We start from the raw sequence: 24,744 nt of genomic DNA, 5'->3' as shown, positions 1-24,744 counted from the left end.
GTTCTTATTCTTATGAGATCCTAAAGTTTCAGGTGTTAAGACAATCATAACTGTGGGGATTCCATGTAAAGAAAGGAAAAAAAAAATTGCAAATTGTTTCCCATGTATTTCAGTTTCAGGGGAGAAGAGAAGAGGCATTAGCAAAACATAAAACCCAAATTGCAAGAAGGTATAGTGATGAGAGACAGGCTATTCAGATTCATGTGTATTGATATTCAAACTACATTTGCATGGAAGAGGAAGCATACCAACACAAAAACAATTGATGATTATCAAATAATTTACAACTTAGGTAATAAATTTAACTAATTTAATTATATTTGTGATTGAGCTCCTTAGTTTGATATGCTTTCTTTTGTTTGATTTTGCTATATTGTGAAAATGTTGAAGCGTTTTTTTTCGTGTTTCTTTTTTCTTTTTTTTTCCTTAGGAGGATCTTTTAAACATTTTCTGAGATACAGTGAGGCAAATTGTATTTAATCCAAAGATTATTAATATTTTTTTCAAAAGGGAAAATTATGTTGTTTAGATTGTAAGACTATATTTGTAGTAGTAGTAGTTGTTTTTAGTGAACTTTTCTTTGTGAAACCCTAGTGCTCATCTGTGGTCTTGAGCCTTTGTGGTTTTGGGTATTTTTCAGCAACTGTGATACGTTGTTAGGGCTTTGTGGCTCTTGGGCAAAAAGGATTACAGATCTGGTTATGTAAGCCCATTTTCTTTGAGATATTCTGTTCTCTTTTAATTTTTAGATCTGTAGAAAATATTTCTGCATTTTATTCTTTTATTGTTGTATTCTATAGTATTGTTTGATTAAAGGTTTAGAACCATTGATCCGTTGTAATAGTTGATAGGTTTTGACATCTGGTTTTTCTTCTATCTGGTTGTATCCAACAGTGGTATCAGAGCCGGGGTTAGTCCCTGGTTCCGACACCGTCATACGGTAATATCTTCTCTTAACCTTAACTTCATTAACTGTGATATTTACTCGTATCTGCTTCGTACAAAAGTAAATCTGTCTTTGTATTTTTTATTTACAGAGTAAGATTTGCTAAGTGCAAAAATTCTTAACAATTGTTTACTGCTTTGTGCAAAAGTACTAGCTTTTGTATTTTGATAATGTTGCTTAGTGCATTATTATTGCCATATTCTGCTTAGTGCGGTTTTACCGCTTTGTGCATTATTCTTACTGTATTTCGACCTAAGACCAACCCTTGCTAATTTTTCACCTGGTCGGGCCCTTTAGGATGAGGGGTATCTGGATTGAGTCTTAGCTAAGGTCCCCTGATATAGTCTGTTACTATTCTATCTTATTAATTTTTCCCTCTTGTTTTTATACTTGTTGTCATCTCTGTTATTAATATGGTTTATTATAATCTGCAACTTTGGTGGCAAATTTGATTTCTCTATCTGGCAACAAAAAATGAAAGGAATTTTAATTCAACAAAAGGTTTTCAAAGTAATTGATAAAAAATATGCAGATAATGTTTCTGAAGAAAAGAAACTTGAAATTGATGAATTTTCTCACTCTTCTATCATTTTAAACTTATCCAACTCTATTTTAAGGAAAGTAGGTAAACAAAATTTTGCAAAAGATCTTTGGAATAAATTAGAATAACTCTTTACAGAAACTTCTTTGCCGAGTAAATTATTTTTGCTTGAAAAAATTTTCAAATATAAATTAGATTCATCTAAGAATATTGAGGAGAACTTGGATGAATTTAAGAAATTAATTCAAGACACAAAATTAAATGGTGACAAAAATATAGATGATTAATCTCCTATAATGTTGCTAAATGCTATTCCTAAAGCTCATAGTGATGTCAAAGTTGCAATAAAATATGGTAGAGATAATGTAAATATTGATACTGTAGTCAATGGTATTAAAAGGAAGGAAATGGATTTAAAGACAAATAAATCCAATCAAAGTCTAAACGAAGTTAATCATGTAAGGAGAAGAACTAGATACAGAAATTATGATTATAAATACAGAAAACATAGAAAGGGTAAAAGTAGAAGTAGAAGCAGGAGTAAGTCAAGATCTTGAACTAGGAAAGATAAAAATAGGGATAAAAAAGCTAGGGTAAGAAGATGCTATAATTATGGAGGAAAAGGTCATTATATAAAAGACTAAAAAAAACCTAAAAGAGAAAATAAAAATATTAATAAAGAAGATTTATTACTGAAGAAAACTTTGATGAAGTGTTTATGATTTGTGAAGTTAATGTTATCCAGTCTTCTCTTAATATGAATGAATGGTTAATTGATTCTGGATGTACTTTTCACACAAGTCCTTTTGAGGAAATTTTGATAAATTATAAACCTAGAGATTTAGGCTGTGTGTCTATGGCAAATGAAAAATTTTGTGGAATAAAAGGTCTTGGTGAGTGACATCTGTTTGACTTATAAAAATGGATATAAGTTAACCCTGAAAAATGTTAGACATGTTCCTAATTTAAGTCACGATCTAATTTCTTATGCTGCCCTTGAAGAGGAAGGGCTTGAAGGAAGGTGAGGAAAGGGTATTATAAAAATTATGAAAGATTCATTAACAGTTTTCCAAGCTGAAAAGAAAAAAACTTATATGTTTGTTCTGTGAATTATGATATTACTACTACAGCTGTTTTCAAAAATGATAAAACTAGTTTGTGGCATAAGAGATTAGGTCACATTGGTATAAAGGGCCTAGAATTATTAAAAAAAAAAAATGAAGGAATTCTAACTGATAAAATAGACAAACTAGGTTTCTGTAATGATTGTGTTTTGGGAAAACGATATAGGTTCATTTTCCTACATCACCTTCCCTTTACCCCTCATCATCATCTTGTGTTCTTGACTATGTGAATGTTGATGTTTGGGGCCCTGCTAATATTCCCACCCATGGTGAAAATAGATATTTTTTATCTATAATTGATACTATTGTAGAAAAATTTTTGTGTTCTTAATGAAACAAAAATATGAAGTTTTCGAAAAATTTAAGAAATGGAAAACTTTAATTGAAAATCAGATAGGAAAGAAGTTAAAAGCCTTACGGACTGATAATGAGTTAGAATTCTGCAATCAAAATTTTTCTGATTTATGTGATGAATTTAGAATTAAAAGACATAAAATAAATCTCTATACCTCTCAACAAAATGGTGTTGCTGAACGTATGAATAGACCTTACTAAATAAAGTTGGATGCATATTAGTAAGTTTTAGATTACCAAAATCTTTTTGGGGAGAACATGAGTTAACTGCTGCATATTTAATTAATAGATCTCCTTCTATCCCATTATTTAGAAAAATACCTTAATCTATGTGGACTAGTAAAAACATTGATATTTCTTCCTTACGTATTTTTGAGTGTTCTACTTTTGTTCTTCAAAATACTGATAAACTCCCATTTTAAAAAATGTGTATTTATTGATTATCCTAAAGGTGTGAAAGGATATAGATTTTGGCTTATAAGCCAACCAGGTTTTAAAATTATTATAAGTAGGAATATCACTTTTAATGAGTTTGAAATGCTATGTCTTACTAGTTCAACTAAAAAAGATAAAAAGTTTGACTTAGAGTTCACTTTTAATAAGGTGGAGGGTTTTTCAAAAGATAACCAACAAGATCAAGTAATCGAGGAAGAAAATCATCAAAATACTGAAAATCAGCAAAACACTGGTCAAAATAGTGAAAATTATGATCCTGAAAATAATTTAGAAAATTATCGATTGGCTAGGGATAGAAGCAGACGAGTACCTAGGATTCCTCTAGGTATAGAGATTTCCAAATGGCACTTAGTACTGAAAATTATGAACCAAGTTCTGTTGAAGAGGCTTTAAATTCTAAAAATTCAAAACAATGGTTAAATGCCATGGATGAAGAAATGAAATCCTTATAGGATAATAAAACTGGATTTTTGTACCTCAACCTAGCAATTGTTCTATCATTGACTATAAATGGACTTTTAAAATAAAACAAGAAAATCATTTCAACAAGTTTAAAGCTAGGCTTGTAGCAAAAGGTTTCACTCGAAAAGAAGGAATTGATTATACTAAAATCTTTTCACCTATTGTGAAATACACTATTTTTAGGATTATACTTGCTCTTACTTCTCATTTTGATTGGGAACTAAAACAAATGAATGTTAAAACTGCTTTTCTGCATGGAGATTTAGAAGAATAAATTTATGTGAAGCAACCCATTGGTTTTGTTAATAAACAACAATTCGACCATGTTTGCCTGCTGAAAAAATCTCTTTATGGTTTAAAACAATTTCCTAGGCAATGGCCTAAAAAGTTTGACTTATCTATGCATTCTGTGAATTTTGAAAGAAGTGCTTATGATGACTGTCTGTATTTCAAATATGATCATGATATCCCTGTATTTCTTCTTTTATATGTTGATGACATATTGATTGCTAGTCCTAGTCTTAAATTAACTACAGATTTATAAGAAAGTCTACGTAGAAAATTTGAATGAAAGATTTGGGTGATGCTAAGAAAATATTGGGTATGATCATTAATTGAAATAAGAAAGACTCGACGATCTTTATAAAACAAAAATCGTATGTTCAAAAAATTTTAAAGAAGTTTTCTATGTCTGAATCAAAGCCCACATATGTTCCTCTAGCTGCTCATTTCCAGCTAAGTAAGGATCAATGCCCTAAAACTAAATTTGGAAAAGAACAGATGGAAAGGTTCCTTACTCAAATATAATTGGTTTTGTTATGTATCTCATGGTCTGCACTTGACTAGATATTGCTTACTCTATTAGTTGCCTTAGCAGATACATGTCTAATACTGGCCTCCATCATTGGGAAGCTCTTAAGTGGCTACTAAGATATCTAAATGGTTCTATTAATACTGACATAAGATTTTCTAAGTATTCTGAAGGTGCTAACCTAATTAGATATATGGATTCTAATTACGCTAATGATAGGGATAGTAGTAAGTCTACTACATCATATGTGTTTACTTTATGTGGAGCATGTATTAGTTGAAAATCAAAACTTCAACATATTGTAGCCCTATCTACATTAGAAACTGAATACATTGCCACCACTGAAGCTTTTAACGAAACTTTGTGGCTTGAAAGTTTGTTAAAAGAAATTGATTTTCTAAAACAAAAAGTCACTATACAGTTGGCTTGAAAGTTTGTTAAAAGAAATTGATTTTCTAAAACAAAAAGTCACTATACAGTTTGACAGTCAATCTGGTATATAACTATGTAAAAATCCTGTATTCCATGATAAAACTAAGCATATTGATGTTAGATATCATTTTATAAGGGACATTTTTGGGAAAGAAATCATTAATCTGGAAAAGATCAACTCTGAAGAAAATTTTGCTGATATAGGGTCTAAGTGTCTTCCTATGGAAAAATTTAGAAACTGTCCTTGCATACTGAACTTGAAGTGACATTTAAATCCAAAATTACTTTTGTTTCTTTTCGCAGGATCTCTTCATGGAACCAACAGTTAGGCAGTGATGATGCTTTGTATCCGGCATCTTGGACTTGGTCCTTCTTGGGCCTATGGTCCAAGGTGGAGTTTGTAAATATCTTGTGACCCGTTTGCTCTTATAGCCCAAGCCCAAGCCTCCTTCATCTATCACTTGGATGATTGGCCCATCACTAAAGCCCAGTCTATGTCTCTTACCCCCCCAAATGTCCGATCCATTTTCCACCGCTTTAAATCTGGTGCCTCTCTCTCTCACTCAATCAAAACCCTAACCTTATTTTTTCCAGCACCTCCTCGTTCTCTTCTCTCTCATTCCCTCTGGTCTTGGTTTTCTCCAGCATCGTCTTCTCTCTTGGTTATCCCCTCCGGCAATCAATGTTCTACCTCTATAAATATCCTCAGTCTCCTTCAGGAGAATAAGAGCAAGCCTGAAATCTTGATTCCTTCTTCATCTCTCTCAATAACAAGTTCTTTGCGAAAACCCTAGTGCTCCTTTTTGGTCTTGAGTCTTTGTGGCTTTGGGTATTTTTCAGCAAGCATGATTGGCTATCTAAGCCATTTTCTTTGAGATATTTTGTTCTCTGTTAATTTTTCGATCTGAAAAAATATTTCTGCATTTTATTCTTTTGTTGTTGTATTCTATAATATTATTGATCCGCTGTAGTAGTTGATAGGTTCTGGCATTTGGTTTTTCTTCTATCTGGTTGATATCCAACAACTTTAAAGTCATTTAGCTTTAATTTCGTTAATTAAACTATGTCTTATTGGCAAAAAATCATTAAAATTATACATCAAATAATTATATAAAGACTTGGTCATGCAATTCATAGCCGTAAAGAGAATGTCTTGTTTCACGGACATAAATTATAGGATTAAATACAGTTACCACCCCTGAAGTATCCATCCCACATCAATTACCCCTCTAAAGTATTGAAACCTTCAAAAACTCCCCTGACTTTTACTTTTTAAGTTTGAAAAGTCCATTTTACCCTTACAAAAGTTGCTTTATAAGAAAATTGAAGGGATTTTTTAAATGCTACGATTTGTCTAATTCTAGTTTCACTTGGTTGTCGAGCTCTTTTTATTTGGTAATTTTAAAGTACTTGTGGCTCATTTTATTTTAGTTTTACTTGTTTGTCAAACTAAGTTATAAATAAATTTATACATGCATAAAATTACCACATATATATATATTATCATATATATAAGTATATCAATTCTATATTTTTTACTAGTTCATCAACCCTTTTGTGTTTTATTAATTGTATATTTGTTTAAGTAAATATATAAATATATATACATATGCATCTACAAATTTATTTTTAATTTTGATTTTGCAGTCAAGTGAAACTAAAATAAATTGAGCTCCAATTATTTTAGGAATATGAAACTAAAAAGAACTTGATGAATAAGTGAAACTATAATTAGGAAATGCCAAAAATCACCCTTTGTCAAGAAAATACCAAAATCACCCTTTGTCGAAGTTTCACTTGTTCATCAAGTATTTTTTTTTATGTTTATGTAATCCTAAAGTGCTTGGAACTCATTTTATTTTTGTTTCATTTGCTTGTAAAACTAAATTAAAAATAACTTTATACATTTATATATATATATATATATTTACTTAAACAAATATATAATTAATAAAATCAAAAAGGCTGATGAACTAATAAAAAAATATAGAATTAAAACATATATATATATGATAATTATATAAATGAGGTAACTTTATGCATGTATAAATTTATTTTTTAATTTGATTTGACAGATAAAATAAAACTAAAACAAAAAGATCCACGATTACTTTAGGATTATAAAATAAAAAGAGCTTGATGAACAAGTAAAATTAAAATTAGAAAAATGATGATTTTGGTATTTTAAAATTTTCACAAGCCATTTTTGTAAGGGTAAAATGAATTTTTTAAATTTAAAAAGTAAAGTTTAGAAAATTTTTGAAAGTTTTAATACTTTAGAAAATAATTAATCGTAGGATGGATATTTTAGAAATAATAACTGTATTTAACCCTAAACTATATGATAATGACTAATGGTCTTTATGGTCTTTGACATATAATAACTATCTTCTAAAACATCTTTCTTGAAAAAAGAAACAAAAAATAGCAATGAAAAGTGGATTTAAAGATATGATGAGATTTGCAATTAATATATGTGTGCATGTGTAGTTTCTAGAGAGTACGTAGAAAGAATTAAATCATATTAAATGTAATTTGCTTTTCTAGAATTTAGAATCCATACGACTCTTGATGGAACATTTCAGGTAGGCCTGAGACAGATTGCATTTTGTTTTTGCATCTTCTACCCTATTTAATATAAGTATAGTTGCATTGTCTCTTCATAAAATTTAATATAATTATACATAGATTTTTAGAATAATTATATTTATACTCCTTAATTATTGTTTTTCTATACAAACCACCCCTACTTTTTGAAAAATTACAGAAATTACCTCTAATAGCCTTAAAATTCAAAACTACTCATGTTGACTGGATCAACCTTTAAAATAATTTTTCAAGGATAAAAATGACTTAGGGATGTTTTTGTAATTGTCAAAAGTTAGAAGGGTTGTCAAAGTAATATTATGATGAGTAATATGACCCCATGTATTTTTTTTATTTAAATGTACATTATTATATTAATTTTCTTTTTTATTGAATCTCTTTATAAAATTGCACCTTTTAAGGGGACGGAAGTTTAACTATCCCAATAAATAATTGAATGAAAAAACATATGTAATCGAGACTAACTTATGTACATTGTTATATATATATTTATATACACACGAAGTTATATATAGAGAGACACACACACACACACAACAGAGAGAGGGAGAAGGAAAGAATAGCTGATCATCAGAAGCATTCATTCATTCATCTCACTAACATTGTCACTTCAATGTAGATGAACAGAGATTGATTTGGTCGCATGAAGAAGGTGAATGAAAAAACAGTACAATTGCTGATATATCATCCATAGCTATACCCTTTCTCTTCCGCTTCCATGCATGAGCCGCGCTCTCCACCAGCCGCTTGGCGGACTTGGCCCGGTTGGGGGTCGTCGATACAATCTGAACTGCTTCTTGATTCGATATAACATCCCAAACCTTCACAAAACCAACGGATTTCAGATTGTTAGCATTTTTAGCAGTGGGACTATTTGGTGAGATTGAAGTTGAGCGATAGGATAAGCGTCTGCATTGATCTATGTTTTCGGGCCAAAAGTCGAGATGAGTTGAAGATTATACATACCCCGTCTGTTGCCAGCACGACGAATTGGTCTTTACTTGTTATATGTCTCTGTGTCACTTCAGGCACAGAAATAAGTCCGAAATCCTTTACACAGTAATCCCCGAATGCTCTAGACATTGCTAGTCCGGGAGATTCCTCATGCGGCAGCCACACTCTGTGAACCCCCGGCTCATCGTGCAGACAGTAGACTCGCCCGTTGCACTGAATTATCCGCTCGGCCTCCTCTGTACACATATAACAAAGTCGATCAATGCTTGACAAAGAAAGAGAAAAATTGTCCAACGGATGAACATGCACAGAAACATAGACGGAGAGAGACTAACGAGGCAGATTGGGCTTGAAGTCAATGGTGAGCTGCACCGCTACCAAGTTTCCACTGTCGGAAGTGGTGCCGAGTACAGCACGTGAGTCTCCAACATTTGCTAAGAAAATAATGTCTCCCTGGAAGAACATCAAACATTTTGGAGGAAAAACAAAGAAAGAGATATCAATACAATTGCTTAACTTCATGAAATCAGCAAATAACCCCAGAAAGAACAATTAGAACTGTTGAATAAGAGTGACAAGTAGCAGGCTGGAAAAGAAAACAGAACACACAAAACAGTTCCTGCCATTCGTCATCTCATGGAAGAACATTTTAATTTTAAAAGCCAGGTTACGGTATACAGAGAAGCCAACAGCCACATCCATCATCTATGTAGACTTGGAAGCGAATCTGCTAAAGTCGAGTCTTAATTAGGTTCGCTTAACCAGTAGGATTTTTCAAACTAGATGTTGCTCAAGCTTGACAAATGAGGATGCTCACATCATGAGAACAAAATATCTAAATGTCAAGTTAATTCTACAGCATTCTTGAGAAAAAGTTGGATAAATAATGGCACATGGAACTGGAAATAAAATGACTAGAGATAATCTTTCTCACAGAGATGGTCCCCTTTTCAAATGGTACACAACCAAAGAATCTGATGAACCGACCAACTTTTTTAGGACCACCTCACACAAATAAAGACATTTCGCAACCACTGAAGATATACATGCCTTTCAACTTCTCTGGAGTTGATTGTACCATATAAAACTGCAACGGGTTTCCTTGTTGAACTATAGGCAAACTTAAAAACAGAGAATACAAGTTGCCAACATGCTTTAGACGTCTTATTGGTGCTTGAAATATGAACTTTTGGGAAGTCCTTGATGTCCGTAAATTCGAGAAAGGATAGATTATTGAAAAGTAACATTAATATGACTACCTCAGATTCCAAAGTTCCAAAGATAAATTCTGATGTTTTCGTGATTTGTGTTTAAAGAGAAAGATGTAAGAAACTGGTTCTGCTTTTCGCACCACATATTTTGTTCGGCAACTAACTGGGTAGATTGAGGATCAAACTACATGTACAAGCAACCAGGCAAGTGTCAATCATCCAATATATCACATACATCGCCTTTTTCTTTTGGTGCTTCCTTATGGGTGGAGGTGGGATAGAATGAACCTAGAGGTCTGTCGGCAGGTTCTCAACCGTTAAAAATAATCTAGAAATGCAGCAGGAAGAAGTCCGAGTGACCCACAAATGCATCCAGTAAGAATAATAAGACGCATGCTCTTTAAAAGTCAAATACTTTGTGGAAACAATCAATTGCTGTCCTAGGACTAGCAAACCTTATTTGAAATAAAAGAATATGATCCTTGATAACCTATCGGTATGAGGAAGTCTTCACCAATACATTTACCTAATATGTTGAATAGCCTTTACTGAGTCAATATTACAACAAGTGGAGAATGGTTTGCCATGCTTAGGATTAGACTGTATTAATTCTAATTGATAGAGTAAGAAACCTTATTTACCTGCCTAACAATTGTCAAGGCAGTGGTTCCGCTGTGGAATGCATCAATTTTACGGTGCTGTTCTAGTTCCTGATCAACGGCAGCACAGGCCTTCAAATAGGAATGCTTCCATATATTGAATCTGTGAAGCTTTTTATCTGATTCCAAATCAAAATCAGGATCAACCGAAGCTTCAACGAGTGTCTCTTGCCAATTGCAGAGAAGAGATGACGGCATTGACTCTCTAACACTCTTTGCCACAAAATGTCCCCAAGGACCGTGCCCATCAAATATCCCACAGAATATCATGTCTTCTTGGCATCCAAACTCCTAAGATGCACAAAATCAAAGAACACATCAATCAAAGAAAATGATCAAAATGAAGGCCATATTTTAATTTTTAACTGTAGTTGAAGAAATACAAGCGCCGATTATTTCTGCCGCGGAAAGGCTCAAACTGAAAGCCGCGCCTTGAATGCAAAAACATCAGAAAACCCAACAAGAAGTAATAGAAAATGCTAAGCAAAAGAGATCCAGACTTATGCAAGCATACCTCCCAAACAATGCAGCAATCTTGGTTCACACCTTTCTCTCCTCTCTTTGAGAAGACAGTAGCCAAATTCTTGGACCCCTCAGCGTTAACAATGCCAGAGGTCCTCAATATCAAGTCATTTTTCTTCGCGTCCTTCGCCATAGCTTCAACAGCCTCCCTTCCATCACAACTCCCACAATTGCTCCTCGAATTCTTCGTTCTCCTGATCGAAAGTGACCGTGCCAGCCCATTGAACATTGAAGAGAAATGCCCCATAGCTCACCGCCCCCACTAGTTTGTATCCTACACAAGCAAAAATCTTTACTCATAAATACTCAAATCACACTCCAAATCACATGACACGCACAAATCCTTGTTCATTTGCAACCTATATGCTCGAGCAGGTACATAAGAACACGAAGAGCATGCAGAATAGGATAATACCAAGCTGAGAAGAAGAAGATGTGATCTGACTCAGAAAGCTACGAGAGTAAAAAAATTATAATACCCACAAGAAAGGATGAATCTAGAATGGATTAAAAAGAAACATTTTTTAACTGTGAAGAAAAGTAGAGAATCTTCACAATCTTACATGGAATTCCAACACCACAAGTAATTCACCGTGGTTGATGATTCGGAAATGTCAGAAGATGATCGAACTATCAGACATCAAAACAACCGGCCCGGAATATTCTTAATTACTTTTTTAACACAAACAACTATGCCAAGACAATCTAATATGAATTTTAAAAAGGTACAACCCTTTCTTTGATCTTTACAATAATATTCCCAGGAACCACCATTATCAAATTACAGATGGACAATCTGATTTCACTCAAACAAAGAGAAAGAAAAAAGAAAAATCCAAGAACTCTCATAGATAGTGTACCACAAGCGAAACATGTGAACGAAAGAGACATCAAACAGAAAACATGTTTTCTCACAACCATCTTCACAGCCAAACAAAGAAAAGCTTCCACACGCTCGAAACTAGAAAATTCTGATCCAAAATCCAAAACCCACAACACAAAAAAGATCAAAGAGGACACCTCAAAAAGAAGCAACTCGAAATTTTTGGCGAAAAGTGGGATGTCAGCACCCCGGGAAACCAAGAAGTGGACGGAAAGATGACGCGGGTCGCCGGAAAATAACAGGATTCCGACGGTTTGAGCTGAGATATCGAGAGAGTGAGGGTGTGTAAGCATCAAAATCCATATTTTGGTGCTGTCTTTGGACGTGATTTTAATGTGGTGAGAGGAGAAGAAAACAAAGACGGATACTGAGAGACAGATCACATATGTAAAGTGTACGCGTAAAAAGTACTTGGGATTGGAGGGGCTTATCAACTGTTTCTTGCAACGGTAGTTTCTACCATAACACTCATTCTAGTGGTCGAAATTATAATAATACCCTTTTACCACATCTTTCACATGTGTCAAGGGCATTATGGGAAAATCAATAATATGATTTAAAAGACGAGCCCTAAGTTTTGGTGTAGCTGAAAGTTGAAAGTATTTGAAAATAAAAAAAAAATAAAGAGAAAAAATAAAAAAAAGTTGAAATTTGAGTGTTAGCGGAAAAAGTTTAATAAATAAGCTGCAAAAGTTGGTAAGCATAAGATTTTAACTTTTGGCTTAAACAAAATTAATTAAGCAGTTGAAAAGCGTAATTTGTAAATTAAAAACACTCTTTTTAGTTTATTTTCAGTAAAAAAATAATGAAAATAAAAATATATTTATTTATTGTATTCTCATTGAAAATATATTAATTTGACATCGCAATTCAATATATGACACAGTCTCATACATTAATCCAAACATATTCTCATCTTATACCAAAATCTATACAAAATTAAAAATACATATTTTCTATTAAAAATTAAAAATAAAAACATAAATTATTAAGTTTTTGCAATCACTATGGTTTGATAGGTCTACTTAGACTAATTTAAAGTTATAATGTGATTAAATTAATATTTTTATTACTCCTAATAATAATTTGAGTCTCATTGTTTAATTTTAAAAGAGTTTTCGCGCTACACATAATTTTTAAACTCGAAAAAAATTGACAATTATAATTATCTATACAAAAATCTGACTTTTCAGAACTCTGAAATAGTATTTATTATTATTTTATTTTAATTAAAAATAATAATAAAGACGATAAAAAGAACGATAGAACGAAATTAATGAGACTTTGGTTACCGTAAGAAACATTATTATTAAAATATAATTGAAGTTATGAAGATCTTAGAAAATAATTAATATTATCATGCATGAGACTATGACTATTAATTTTTTTTAATATTATCATCATTTCTTGGAAGCTTTGATTAGGAAAAAATTATTTATATTATCTCAAAATTTGTAATAATTGACTCTCCCATTATTATTTAGAAAAAAATTAAATAAAGGGATTATGGTTGAGTATCATTGAGGCACTATATATTATTGGTAAGTTTCATATGGCATTGTGCTAACTAATCATGAATTTACTATATAATTTGCTCCAAATGACGCGATTATAAAATAATTGAGAAGATTAGGTCGTAGAACGTTACGTGGCATGTGTCGATAGGAGTAGCTGAAGTCTTAGATCACAGTATATTGTTATTTAAATTAAACAAGATTAGACAGATAAAATTTTGAAATATTTATAATTTTATCGACATTTTTTTTATAGTCGAAAAGAGGTTGATTTGACCTGTCAATGAACACGTGTCCAATTTTTCAAATTTTATTATTATTATTTTCTACTTTGTATTTATTTTAAATTATGTTATTTTTTTTTCAAATTAGATATAATTACTTTAAATTATGTTATTATATAAGTTTTTTTATTTAATTTGGTCGAAAAGAGCTTATTTATAGTAATTAATTGCTTAATAAGTAATTTGTCGGGATTTATATTAAATTAAGTTTACCAAATAAAAATAATAGTAATATGAGTTGGGAATAATAGGGAATATTAAGCCATAATTAAAAAAGTTTAGCTGGCACGATGTTCATAAACAAAATAAGTAGTAAACATATGTTAAATATTCTTTGAGTTGTATAACAATGCAACCATAGGTCAACTTTATTTTTGTAATTAAAATCAATTATATATATCTTCATTACAATATTATAAATATAATATAACTACGTCAATTGTCGAGCGATATTAAATAACTGATAATAATTTATTATCTACATAATTATTATGAAAATTGTCAAAAATTCATATATTGCGACGTGGAATAAGAGACGAATGTAAATCTTTTAAAAGCATTTAGACCGACGAAAATTCAAAGCATAGTACTTCAAGTTCGTAGTTTGATTATAGACTTTCAAGTTTTGATCGAGAATGAATCTGGGGGCAATTTGCCTGTGCGCGTTGCCGTCTTTTCAAGAAGAACCCAATCTGTCACCAAGGATAAATTTGTCTTGAAATTCTATTTTTCGATCACTGTCCGAATATTTTCTTGAACTCTCTCATTTTTAAGTGAATTCTTTGTTTACTTTTTATATTTTATGCAACTTTTATCTCGACTTAATATTTTACCACGTATTATTAGTAAGTCGGAATATTTTTAAATACAGTTCATAATTATTTTTTTATAAAACTTAACTCATTTTATTTAAATACCAACAAAATCTATTTCGAAAATACATTTTAAATTACTCTTATCGATATGAGTTGTTTTTTAGAAGTCGAGACGAGTTGTTTAATTATTTCTAAAATTTTGGCATCTTTTATATCAAAATTTGATAATTATATAGTCTTAATTTTACTAATTATATAAAAAATCTTATAATTATGAGAGGTCTTAATTAGAGTAATTATTGCACTTATGGAGTTTCTAATTAATTAATGAAGTCGGTAGGTGTAAAATGTTAGGGAGACAATGAAATTATGAAGTCAAAATTTCCACATTTGGAATCTCAAAATAGTGATGTGAAAACACACAATACACACACTCACCGACAGGACAAACGTGGTAGCCCCTCATTGGTCAGTTTCATAACTCTTCACCATAAGGTACAGAAGTGCAGATATTTTTGTTGTAAACTTGTTAATCAAACAGTCGAGAACTACCACTTTGACCATCAATTTAAAATAATAATTTATAATTGAAATAAGTTATGATACGATTTTTTATTCGATCGCGATTTTGTTGTACGAAGTGTTGTTAATTTTGATGGCCTTACAATTTTGTCCTAAAAAAGCGTTGAAAATGAATTATTGAACTTACGAGATACTCAATCTTTTCGTTGGCAACTAATGTGGGATGATTGCCTACACATCGACCCTCTTGACCAAGAATTTGGGACGGGCACATCTCCATAGATGGCACTAGATGATGTAGTCATACATCCCACATTTGTTGTAGACGAGGAGGCTGAGCTAGCAGCTTAGAAGCCCCAAGTCCTCTCACGCCTTTCAACACAAAATCGTTAGAATCATACAAAGTCGGAGTGAAGGATATCTTACGCAAGTCATACAAAATCAGAGAGAATGATATCTCAGCATCTATCGAATCGTACGCCACATCAAATTCGACAGAGAAAAATATTTTTAATTTTTAATTTTTATTTTTCAACTGCTTAAATTGATTTAAATCAAAAGATTAAATAATTTTCTATTTACTTTTATAATTTATTGGTAAAATTGTAAATACTAATTTATATTTTGAATGCTCCAACTTTGATCTTTTTCTGCTTTTCTTTTATTAATTTTTTTTACAATTCATTCCCACCACAAAAATAAAAGTTATTTAGATACTCTCATATTATTTTTTGAAATAATTATATTTACATTCTCTGATTTATAATTTATTTACACAAATTACTCCTATTTTTTTGTTATAAACAGTAATTACTATAATTTCATAAAAAAAATAAAAGGAATTTATATAAATAGACCTGAGATTATAATTATTTTTAAATTTTTATATATTACCTAAATATTTATATATGTACCTGCACAGACACATGATATATGTCTACATACATATATTTAGTTAGTATTACTCATAAATAATACAAAAAAAGATGCATGCGTTTAGTACATATTTATGGAATAATTGATGAAAATAAGGAAAAATAATCTTTTTTATAAATATATATTATTTCTATTTTCTAAAAGTAGTTTTAGAGCTTCATAATTTTCATAAGCTTTTATTTTAATCATTTCTAAAATATAATTTAAAATAATAATTGACGGGGTATGAGAATATGTTCAACTTATCTTTGAAATATATAGAAAAAATAGTTAATACGTGTTGGATAAGTTGTCGCGTGCGCTGAAATTCGTAGAATTATGTATACATTACTTGATGTGTAACTGCGTTATATAGGATATGACGTCATTTCTAACAAAAAACAGATGAGTCGGCTCAATCCCATAATATTTTCTAGAGTCGTTCATTTTAAATTAATTATAGTATATATTAAATGGGTATGAATAAATTCACTTGTATTATACGCTTATTATTTAGCAAAAATATTAGTTAATTACCCTTATATCCCCTCTGAATATGCGAAATTATAAATTCCCCTACAAAAGTTTCAAACTTTCACCATTTCTAAGTATGAGATCAAAATTAACAATGCAACTGAAATTATGAACTAAAACGTTCATCTCCCATATCAAACAATCGAGAACATGAGCTGAAGCGTTTTCCACACCACGTAGTCGAAAATATGAGCCGAAACGTCAATCACAATTAAAAGCATGAGTTGAAACATCAATCACATTCGTGTTAGAACGTCAATCATAATTAAAAGCGTGAGCTGAAACGTCAAACACAACCGAAAGTATGAGTTGAAACGTCGATCACAGTCGAAAGTATGAGTCGAAACGTCAATCACAATCGAAAGCATGAGCCGAAACATCTATCTCCTATACCATGCAACTGAAAGCATAAGCTAAAACATGAATCTTCTAACCTATGTAATAAAAAACATGAGCAAATACGTCAATCTGTGGTGCCCATCACATGTTCATATGAGCCCCTTTGATAAATTAATAATTAAAAGGAAAGTTTTGGCAAGATTACAAAGAGAGAAGTATTGATGAAGGAGCAATGAAAGTTGAAAGGAAAAGTAGAATTTAGTGGAAAGAAGAAACCACAATCTTATCAAGAAAAGGAATGGACAACATTATTAAGTGACCCACAAATTACCTTAAAGTGGATATAATTATAATAATAATAATAGTAATATATTATTTGATGGTATGGGGAAGTGTATCAAAATTATATGATTGGCCCATATACAAGTGGGGCCGCTGACACGTCACCGGATTTGGATGGTTGGTAACCGGCTAACAACGACCCCAACCTCGGCGTAATATATATATATATATATATATATAAACAACTCTCTCGTCACATTATAAATGAATAAATTTTTTTCGTAATAATAATAATAATTATATACCTTCTGTATTTTAAAAAATGCAATAATTTATCTTTCCTAAATTTTCAAAATGAAGTAATTTACCTCCTAGATTATGAGGTAAATTATTTTATTTTAAAAAACATAAAAAGATAAATTGTTATTATTTTTTTTTAGGAAAGTAATTTTCTCATTTGCAATATCATAGAGAGATAAATTACATTAAACCCCCTCATTATGCTTGCAATTAATTAGTGGGATAATTTTATTTTTAAATCTTAAGTTAGCCATTAAATTATTTGGTGGTATTCAATGTTCTGACCTTATCAATTTGGTCCTCAATTTTTTGAAAAAATTATAAAACACTTGTAATATCAAATCATCTTTGGGGGTATAGAAGTACATTTTTGTATATAAAATACATATAAATATATATGTTTTACCAGTTATCACAAAGTAAAACTCCCAACTCTACTATTATTTTAACCCCATTTTGTCATTTATTAATTTGACAAGACACCACTTACTATAAAATTTTTCTCTCTCTCTCTCTTAAAATACTTGGGATCGTAAGAGCGTGTAGAGAGCAATTTTTCGTCTCTCCTCTCTCTTAAAATACTTGGGATCGCCAGAGCGTGTAAAGGGCAATTTTTTGTTTCGCGGCCCTCTCCAAACTACAATTATATCATTGGCGTCGTCTGTAGAAATAAGATCAAATGTTGGTTCGAAGCCACTCGTTTGGGGGCTGATGATTAAGCAAGCGTCTCATATTTGTTGCAGATGAAAAATTTAAGTGACTTATGAATCCTAAAACTTCCGCTTTCTAACGAGGCGTCTTTTCAAGTCAAAATTATGAGATTTATATAAAATTAAAACGGATAATACCCCAAATATAAAATATCAATTAAATCGCAAGCCACGTATTAATTATTAACGTTAATTATCTGTCTAAATTATCGAGGGGACCTTCTTGGCCAATTGCACTAATTAATTCCTCAATAGGAAACTTTATTTATTTCCTTTTTTGATAATTATTAAGCCCATAAATAGCGATGAGGAAAAAGGGATGGGAAATACTGTGTTGAAATGACTTAACTATGAACATGAAACTCCATTCGTCTGATCCAATACAAAGGATCTATAGTAGTCACGTGAATGCCAAATTGATGATGATGGGGTGAATATCTCCATTTCTTTCTTATTTAAATAAATTCATAGTTTAAATTAATTTATATATTATAATTATAATATTTAATATGTAAATTATTTTTTAAAATCAATTGATATATTCAGATAAATAAAAAATAATATATTATTATTAGAAATAAATTAATACCTATATTTATAGGATTCGAATTTTTAATATTTTAATTATATATCTCCATACTGATGTGCCGTAGATTTTTCCATATTAAGAAACTATTTGTGTCATGTGAAATTATTATAAAAGAGAATTATATTGTGGCACCAGTTTTTAAATATTTAAATTTATTCTTTTAGTTTATGATATTTCTATTATAAATTTTAGTAATAATAGTAATTTTAATATTTTTAATGAATTTATTTAAATACCACTTAAATTGTACACATCTTAAAATATTTTATATTTTTGAAGTCACTGCCTCATGATTGATAACAAATTCATCAATAATTTATAATTTTTAAATATTTTTGCACAGTCATTGAATGTCGTGTGCCACTAGTAGAAGTAAATATATATATGTTAAAAATAGAATTAAGTACATTTATAGAAAGTATCATTTTATCAACCAAATCAAACTTTAATATAATATATATATATATATATGCGCAAAAATAGGACGGGTGATTTGACTGTCGTTTGGGACTTGGCTGAAATGCGTATGGACTTAAAGAGAAGGAACCTGTAAAAAAATATATTAGCACTTCAATGTCTAAATTAATATTGGATTCGAAGAAAAATAAGATAAGAAAATAAATGGACGTAATAAGAAATGGAGATATGTTGATTAAATTGAAAGTGATATGTGAATCTACGAGAGAAATGCCTAATGAGTGCTTGAAGGAGTGCCCGGAGTGTCAAAAGAGATATCCTCGCATGGAGGATCAAACCTGTATATGTAGGGGAATGCACCCGCCTGGTGGGGGTCTCTCCCTCTTCCCAGATTCTCGGAGGGATGGGTTAGAGTGGTTGGGTAAGTTACAAACCATCCATATCCACAGTTGTACATATCCAAATGAAAGTATCCTTTGCTTGGGAGTAGTGATGGCAACGGGACGGGTTTGGTACGGGTCCGATTGGAACCGAGCCCTGCCCCACCTCGCCTCACGCCCCACCCTGCCCTGCATGTTACAAATCCCAGCCCTGTCCTGCCAACCCGCCAAATGCAAAGAAAATGAAAAATATAATTTGCAAACAATTATCAATATTTTTTGGCTACTCCTTTTTTGATTTCTTAAACACAAGAAATTAAAATTCTTTCATGATTTCATATGATTGATAATCCATACAGGGGCCGCTTCACTTTCATACACAATTTACAAATTATCGAATTTTTGTAAATACCTTAATATAGATTTTAATCTAAAATAAATTGTATAAGATAAAAAATACGTTCATCTATTATTAATTTTCTCATCAACAAATATCATTTTAAGATCTACAATGAATTATATAATACAAATAATACATTCAACTAATATTTTATTTTTTTAATAAATAATATCAATTTACGTTTAAATATCTTAATATACTTCAATCTAAAATGAATTGTATAAGACAAAGAATACGTTCATCTAAATTATTAATTTTTTCATCAAGTAATATCATTTCACGATTTAAAATAAATTATATAATACAAAGAATACATTCAATTAATATTTTATTTTTTAATAAATAATGTCAGTTTAGATTTAAATACCTTAACATATATAATTTTCAATCTAAATGAATTATATAAGACGAATTCATCAGTTCATCTAAATTATTAATTTTCTTATCAATTAATTTTTTAGTTTTTGTATTTTTTATATAGAGTTGGATGTATGCAAAAATTATTTAGAATTTATATATAATACTATAATCTTTTAATGTATTATATATTACTAAAAAAATACAAAATTACTATGCATGACGGGGCGGGGTCAGGATAGGTTTAGGACAAAACTCGTACCCTGCCCCAGACCCGGCTGAGTCATGCCCAAGTCACCCCCGACCTAGAAAATTTCATCCCAAACCAGCCCCAAACGGGGCAGATTTGGGTCGGCCCCCCGATTCGAGGCCAATTGCCATCCCTAGTTGGGGGAGACCCTTGTTTGTAGGGAACCCTGGTCGTCAAGAAATTCCAAGCTTCAAGGAGATCTCCCTTGCTCGAACTGTGTTTCTAGGGTTAACGTGGTTTGACGTGGCGGTTAACTGGCGAACCAGCTACATGCCACGTGGAGAGGGGAGATTGCCAAGTTTGTGGACCTTTGGGTTGGTCGTCTTTGTTGGATTGTGATTATGAGTCGAGACAAGGGGTACCGTGGGCCTCCATCCTCCATTCAGGGCTACTGGGGCAAGTATATTGGACGGCTCCGTACCTTGTTGTTCTTTTTGAATTGGACCTCCTCAAGTTATGCACATCAATATATATAAATAAAATAATATAAATTTAAATTTAAATACTGATACAATACAATCAATATTATATGATATTCCATATGTTGAACTTGCAAGTTTTTATTCTAATTAAAGTTAGTTTTAGTTAAAAAAATAATATTCTTTTTAAATTGACATCATAGCGTCTTGTGTTTTTGTTTATTTTGAGTATATTTATCCATTTAAAAATATTAATATATGTAATTAATATTTAAATTTAAATATAATAAATAATATAGTATTGAATCGAATTTTATTGAAATAAATTATACCCAAAGGTGTGTCCGAGCTTCCAAGTGATATGGTACATAAGTACTAGTTCTTTGGATTATGTCCAAAATTAGAGTCAAAAGTCATCAAATAATCACATCATCAACTTTAATAATTTATTTATAAAAAGATTTTGGAAATGATGAGGTAAGATTATGGAAAAAATAATAGTACGATGTCTTATGAACAAATTTGAGGTCATGTATTCGAGTTCCATTGAATATATGGGTATCAGTTGTTGTAATTTATTTATTATTTTTAATTTTATTAATGTATTTTATTAAATTAAGGTATTATTCAATTTATTAAAATATCAATTTAATTATATGTCATAATTATTTTAAAAATTAAAAAGAAAAGTGAAAAATAGTAGTATGGGCGTGGGAAACGGTGGGAAGCACAGGGAATGATGAGATATATGGGAAAGAAGTAGAAACGTATCAGTAGAGGACACGTAACCCAACCCAACAATCACATGTGGGGCGGCGCACCGGAAAACGACGCACCCACCGCTTCGGTGGTTGAATGTTGGGTAATGTGTGAAGTGAAATTTCTACACAAAAGTCGTGAAATTCCCATTGCCTTATGTTTTTTTTCTGGATAGTAGTAATTATTGTCCACAATAATTGGAGGATAGGAATTGATGATGTGTGGCTGTTGATGCAGTAGTCCACTGCGGACACCGTGACCTTAGCACAGCTCCAGAGATATTCTTGTTGACCGGATTAGATCTTTTCTCTGATTTCACTGTCTTTTCCAGGGACGGCAAATCGGACGGATAGATTCTGATGAACTCATCTCATCTCAAATCAAGTGAATCCGGTCTAAATTCTCGAGTTTGAATTTTCATTTTATTGCTCCGAACACGTGTTCAATTCGTTTGAAATTATATTTTGTTATTCGAATTATATTTATTTTTATATTTTATAATTATTTTTTAGATTAATTTATAATTTTATATTTACGAAATTTATATTTGTGGTATATTACATTTTCTGATAAATTTTTCTGTCGGAATAAACATCAACATAGCCATGTTTTTTCAATAGAAAAATTGACTGAAAACAGTTATATATGACAAACTACAAATTTTACAAAATTGAGATGATAAACTGATAAAAAAAGAAGTTTAAATGGCACAGTGCAAAATGAGTATAATTCGTATTGTAAATTGTACTTTACCCTATTTGTAAATTTATTTAAAGTATTTAACCTTCATTTCAGATAATTTTTTATGAATTTTCTATATATATAATAATAACTTATTTGATATGAACAACAAATTTAAATTTTTGAACAGAAAAATAAATCAACTAGTTGAAGAAAATAGAAAAAATTAACTAGATACTGTGGGTTGGATCCATTAAATTTGGAGTCGGGGCGAATTTTGGGTTCAACTAATATTAGGTCGAGGTAGGTTCAAAATTGGAACGAAACGAGTTTCAAGTCCGATCAAACTCATCCTGCTCTTCAATACACATCTTTTTCAGAAAAATATGTATCAATATATAATTCAACAGAAAAGAATTAAATGAAAATTTTATATTATTGTTAATTTTATGTACTAAATTACAAGAATTCATCTTGACATAATAATAAATTTTATAAATTTAATAGTGACTATTATATCATAAAAGTCCGTTACTAGAAAGAATTTGCTGAACAAAAAGTTCTGCATAAAATTGTCGATGAAAATAATTCTAGTCATGATAAATATTTTAGTCATACTCGAAAAAACCACAAGAGACAATCATTTATCTGGTCGTGATCAACAACTATTTACTACGATCATTTATTTTTAATAATGACAATTAAGCATAATTAAATATAATATTTCTTCAATTAGATAATTATATTTTACAAGATTAAAATTACCATCACCCAATTTAAGCCCAAAGAAACATAAAATCTACATAAAATTAGTTCAAACTTTTTGTATTGCTATTTAATTGAAGTTCATTTGATAGCAATATATATATTTCCGTACGTAGAAATTAAATATTAATTTCAGATTAATATATACAATCCCATGATCTAATTTTTCAAAAAGTGTGATGATTTAGTCCCCACAACAACATTAATGTTCCATGAAATATAAATTATATTACTTTATAATCTAGGGTGGCATGCATGTGAACAATGCAACATATATATCTCAACATATTTAATAAATCTATAATATTAAATAAATATAAGCTAATGCAAAAAAATATTATCCAATTGGAAAAAAAAATTCACCGGAGAAATATTATTAATTTCTTCAACTTGCCTATTTCATGAATATTTATTTATAACTAGGCTTACACTCACAAGACAACAACTATGAATTAATTATAAATAATATTAACTATTTATATATAAGGCTGATTTTTAACCCATGATATCTTAGCCCAGTGATGAAGATTGAGATCCTATGAACAAATTCGACGTCAGGGTTTGAGTCTCACCGTATGTGTGGATATTTGTCTCATTTTCTGTGAGTTTATTATGATTTGTTTTATTTTAATTCTTAGTCGAGGTATTCATCAGTTTATTGATATATTGATGTAATTATGTAAATTATACCAATTTTTTTAAAAAAATTAATTTTAAATGCAAGATAAAATTTCACTATATCTACCAAAATCGAATATACGTTAAAAAGTTGTGCGATAAATCAATTGTAGTTAGATTATATTATTAATTAATAATATATAGAGCCATTAATTTTCAAGTTATAATAATAATAATAATAATAATAATAATAATAATAATAATAATAATAATGTCTTAGGTTTGAGCTAGCTTTGCTAGAATAATACATAGAAATATAGAAGCTAGCTCAATAAACAATTATTTGGTAATTTTTGGCACCAAAAAGTAATATTGTTAATATCAACTTGATAAGTTCACGAGAGTATTTCTTCTAACAAAACCACCCACTCCCCACTACAAACAGGTGCAAACAACGTACATATATATACATATATATATATATATTAAGTCACGATGATGTCGTAGTTTAATTAGTGGTTAAGATTGAGCTTATAATATAAGGACACTTTTAAAATTATTTGATGCAGTATCAAACACGTATAAAATACAGATACAACTTGATACGCCTCAGACATGTAACGGACGTAGTATTCATATGTCCGAAAATGTAAAAAAAAAAAAAAAAGAAATTAATTCACTTTTATCATATTATAAATTTTGGGATGAAATTACTAAAAGTTTCAGAGATAATTATGATGATTTCAACTAATTTAGATGATTATAAATTTTTTATTGCGCACTTTTTAATTATATATGTTTTTGAAGCCATTTATATAATTATTTACGTTTTGAAGCCATGTATATAATGTCTTATTGGTTTAAATTGAAAATTTATTTAAAAACATGGGTTATAATTAAAGAGGCTGTACGATAATTAGCAGTATTAAAGT

At 30.4% G+C, this 24,744-nt stretch overlaps 1 protein-coding gene across 2 annotated transcripts; it reads right to left on the bottom strand.

Annotated features, from left to right (window-relative positions):
• Nucleotides 1–8,297: 8,297 nt before the first annotated feature.
• On the bottom strand, nucleotides 8,298–12,372 carry LOC105172404 (Protein phosphatase 2C family protein). Of its 2 annotated transcripts, none has more exons than XM_011093803.3 (6): nucleotides 12,100–12,372; nucleotides 11,072–11,353; nucleotides 10,540–10,848; nucleotides 9,023–9,140; nucleotides 8,700–8,923; nucleotides 8,298–8,554 (listed from the first exon to the last, which is right to left on the bottom strand). In XM_011093803.3, exons 2-6 carry the CDS (start codon nucleotides 11,324–11,326, stop codon nucleotides 8,339–8,341), a joined length of 1,122 nt encoding a protein of 373 aa, XP_011092105.1. In that variant the 5' UTR covers nucleotides 11,327–11,353; nucleotides 12,100–12,372; the 3' UTR covers nucleotides 8,298–8,338. The 2 variants fall into 2 exon arrangements, with proteins under 2 accessions (XP_011092105.1, XP_011092106.1); XM_011093804.3 differs by lacking the exon at nucleotides 12,100–12,372 and adding an exon at nucleotides 11,643–12,049.
• Nucleotides 12,373–24,744: the final 12,372 nt, after the last annotated feature.

Source organism: Sesamum indicum, linkage group LG10 (assembly GCF_026168435.1).
Source record: "Sesamum indicum cultivar Baizhima isolate 11 linkage group LG10, ASM2616843v1, whole genome shotgun sequence".
In the NCBI taxonomy this organism is placed as follows: Eukaryota; Viridiplantae; Streptophyta; class Magnoliopsida; order Lamiales; family Pedaliaceae; genus Sesamum; species Sesamum indicum.
The sequence above is the reverse complement of the archived record's forward strand: the minus strand, read 5'-3'. Positions and strand labels throughout refer to the sequence as shown.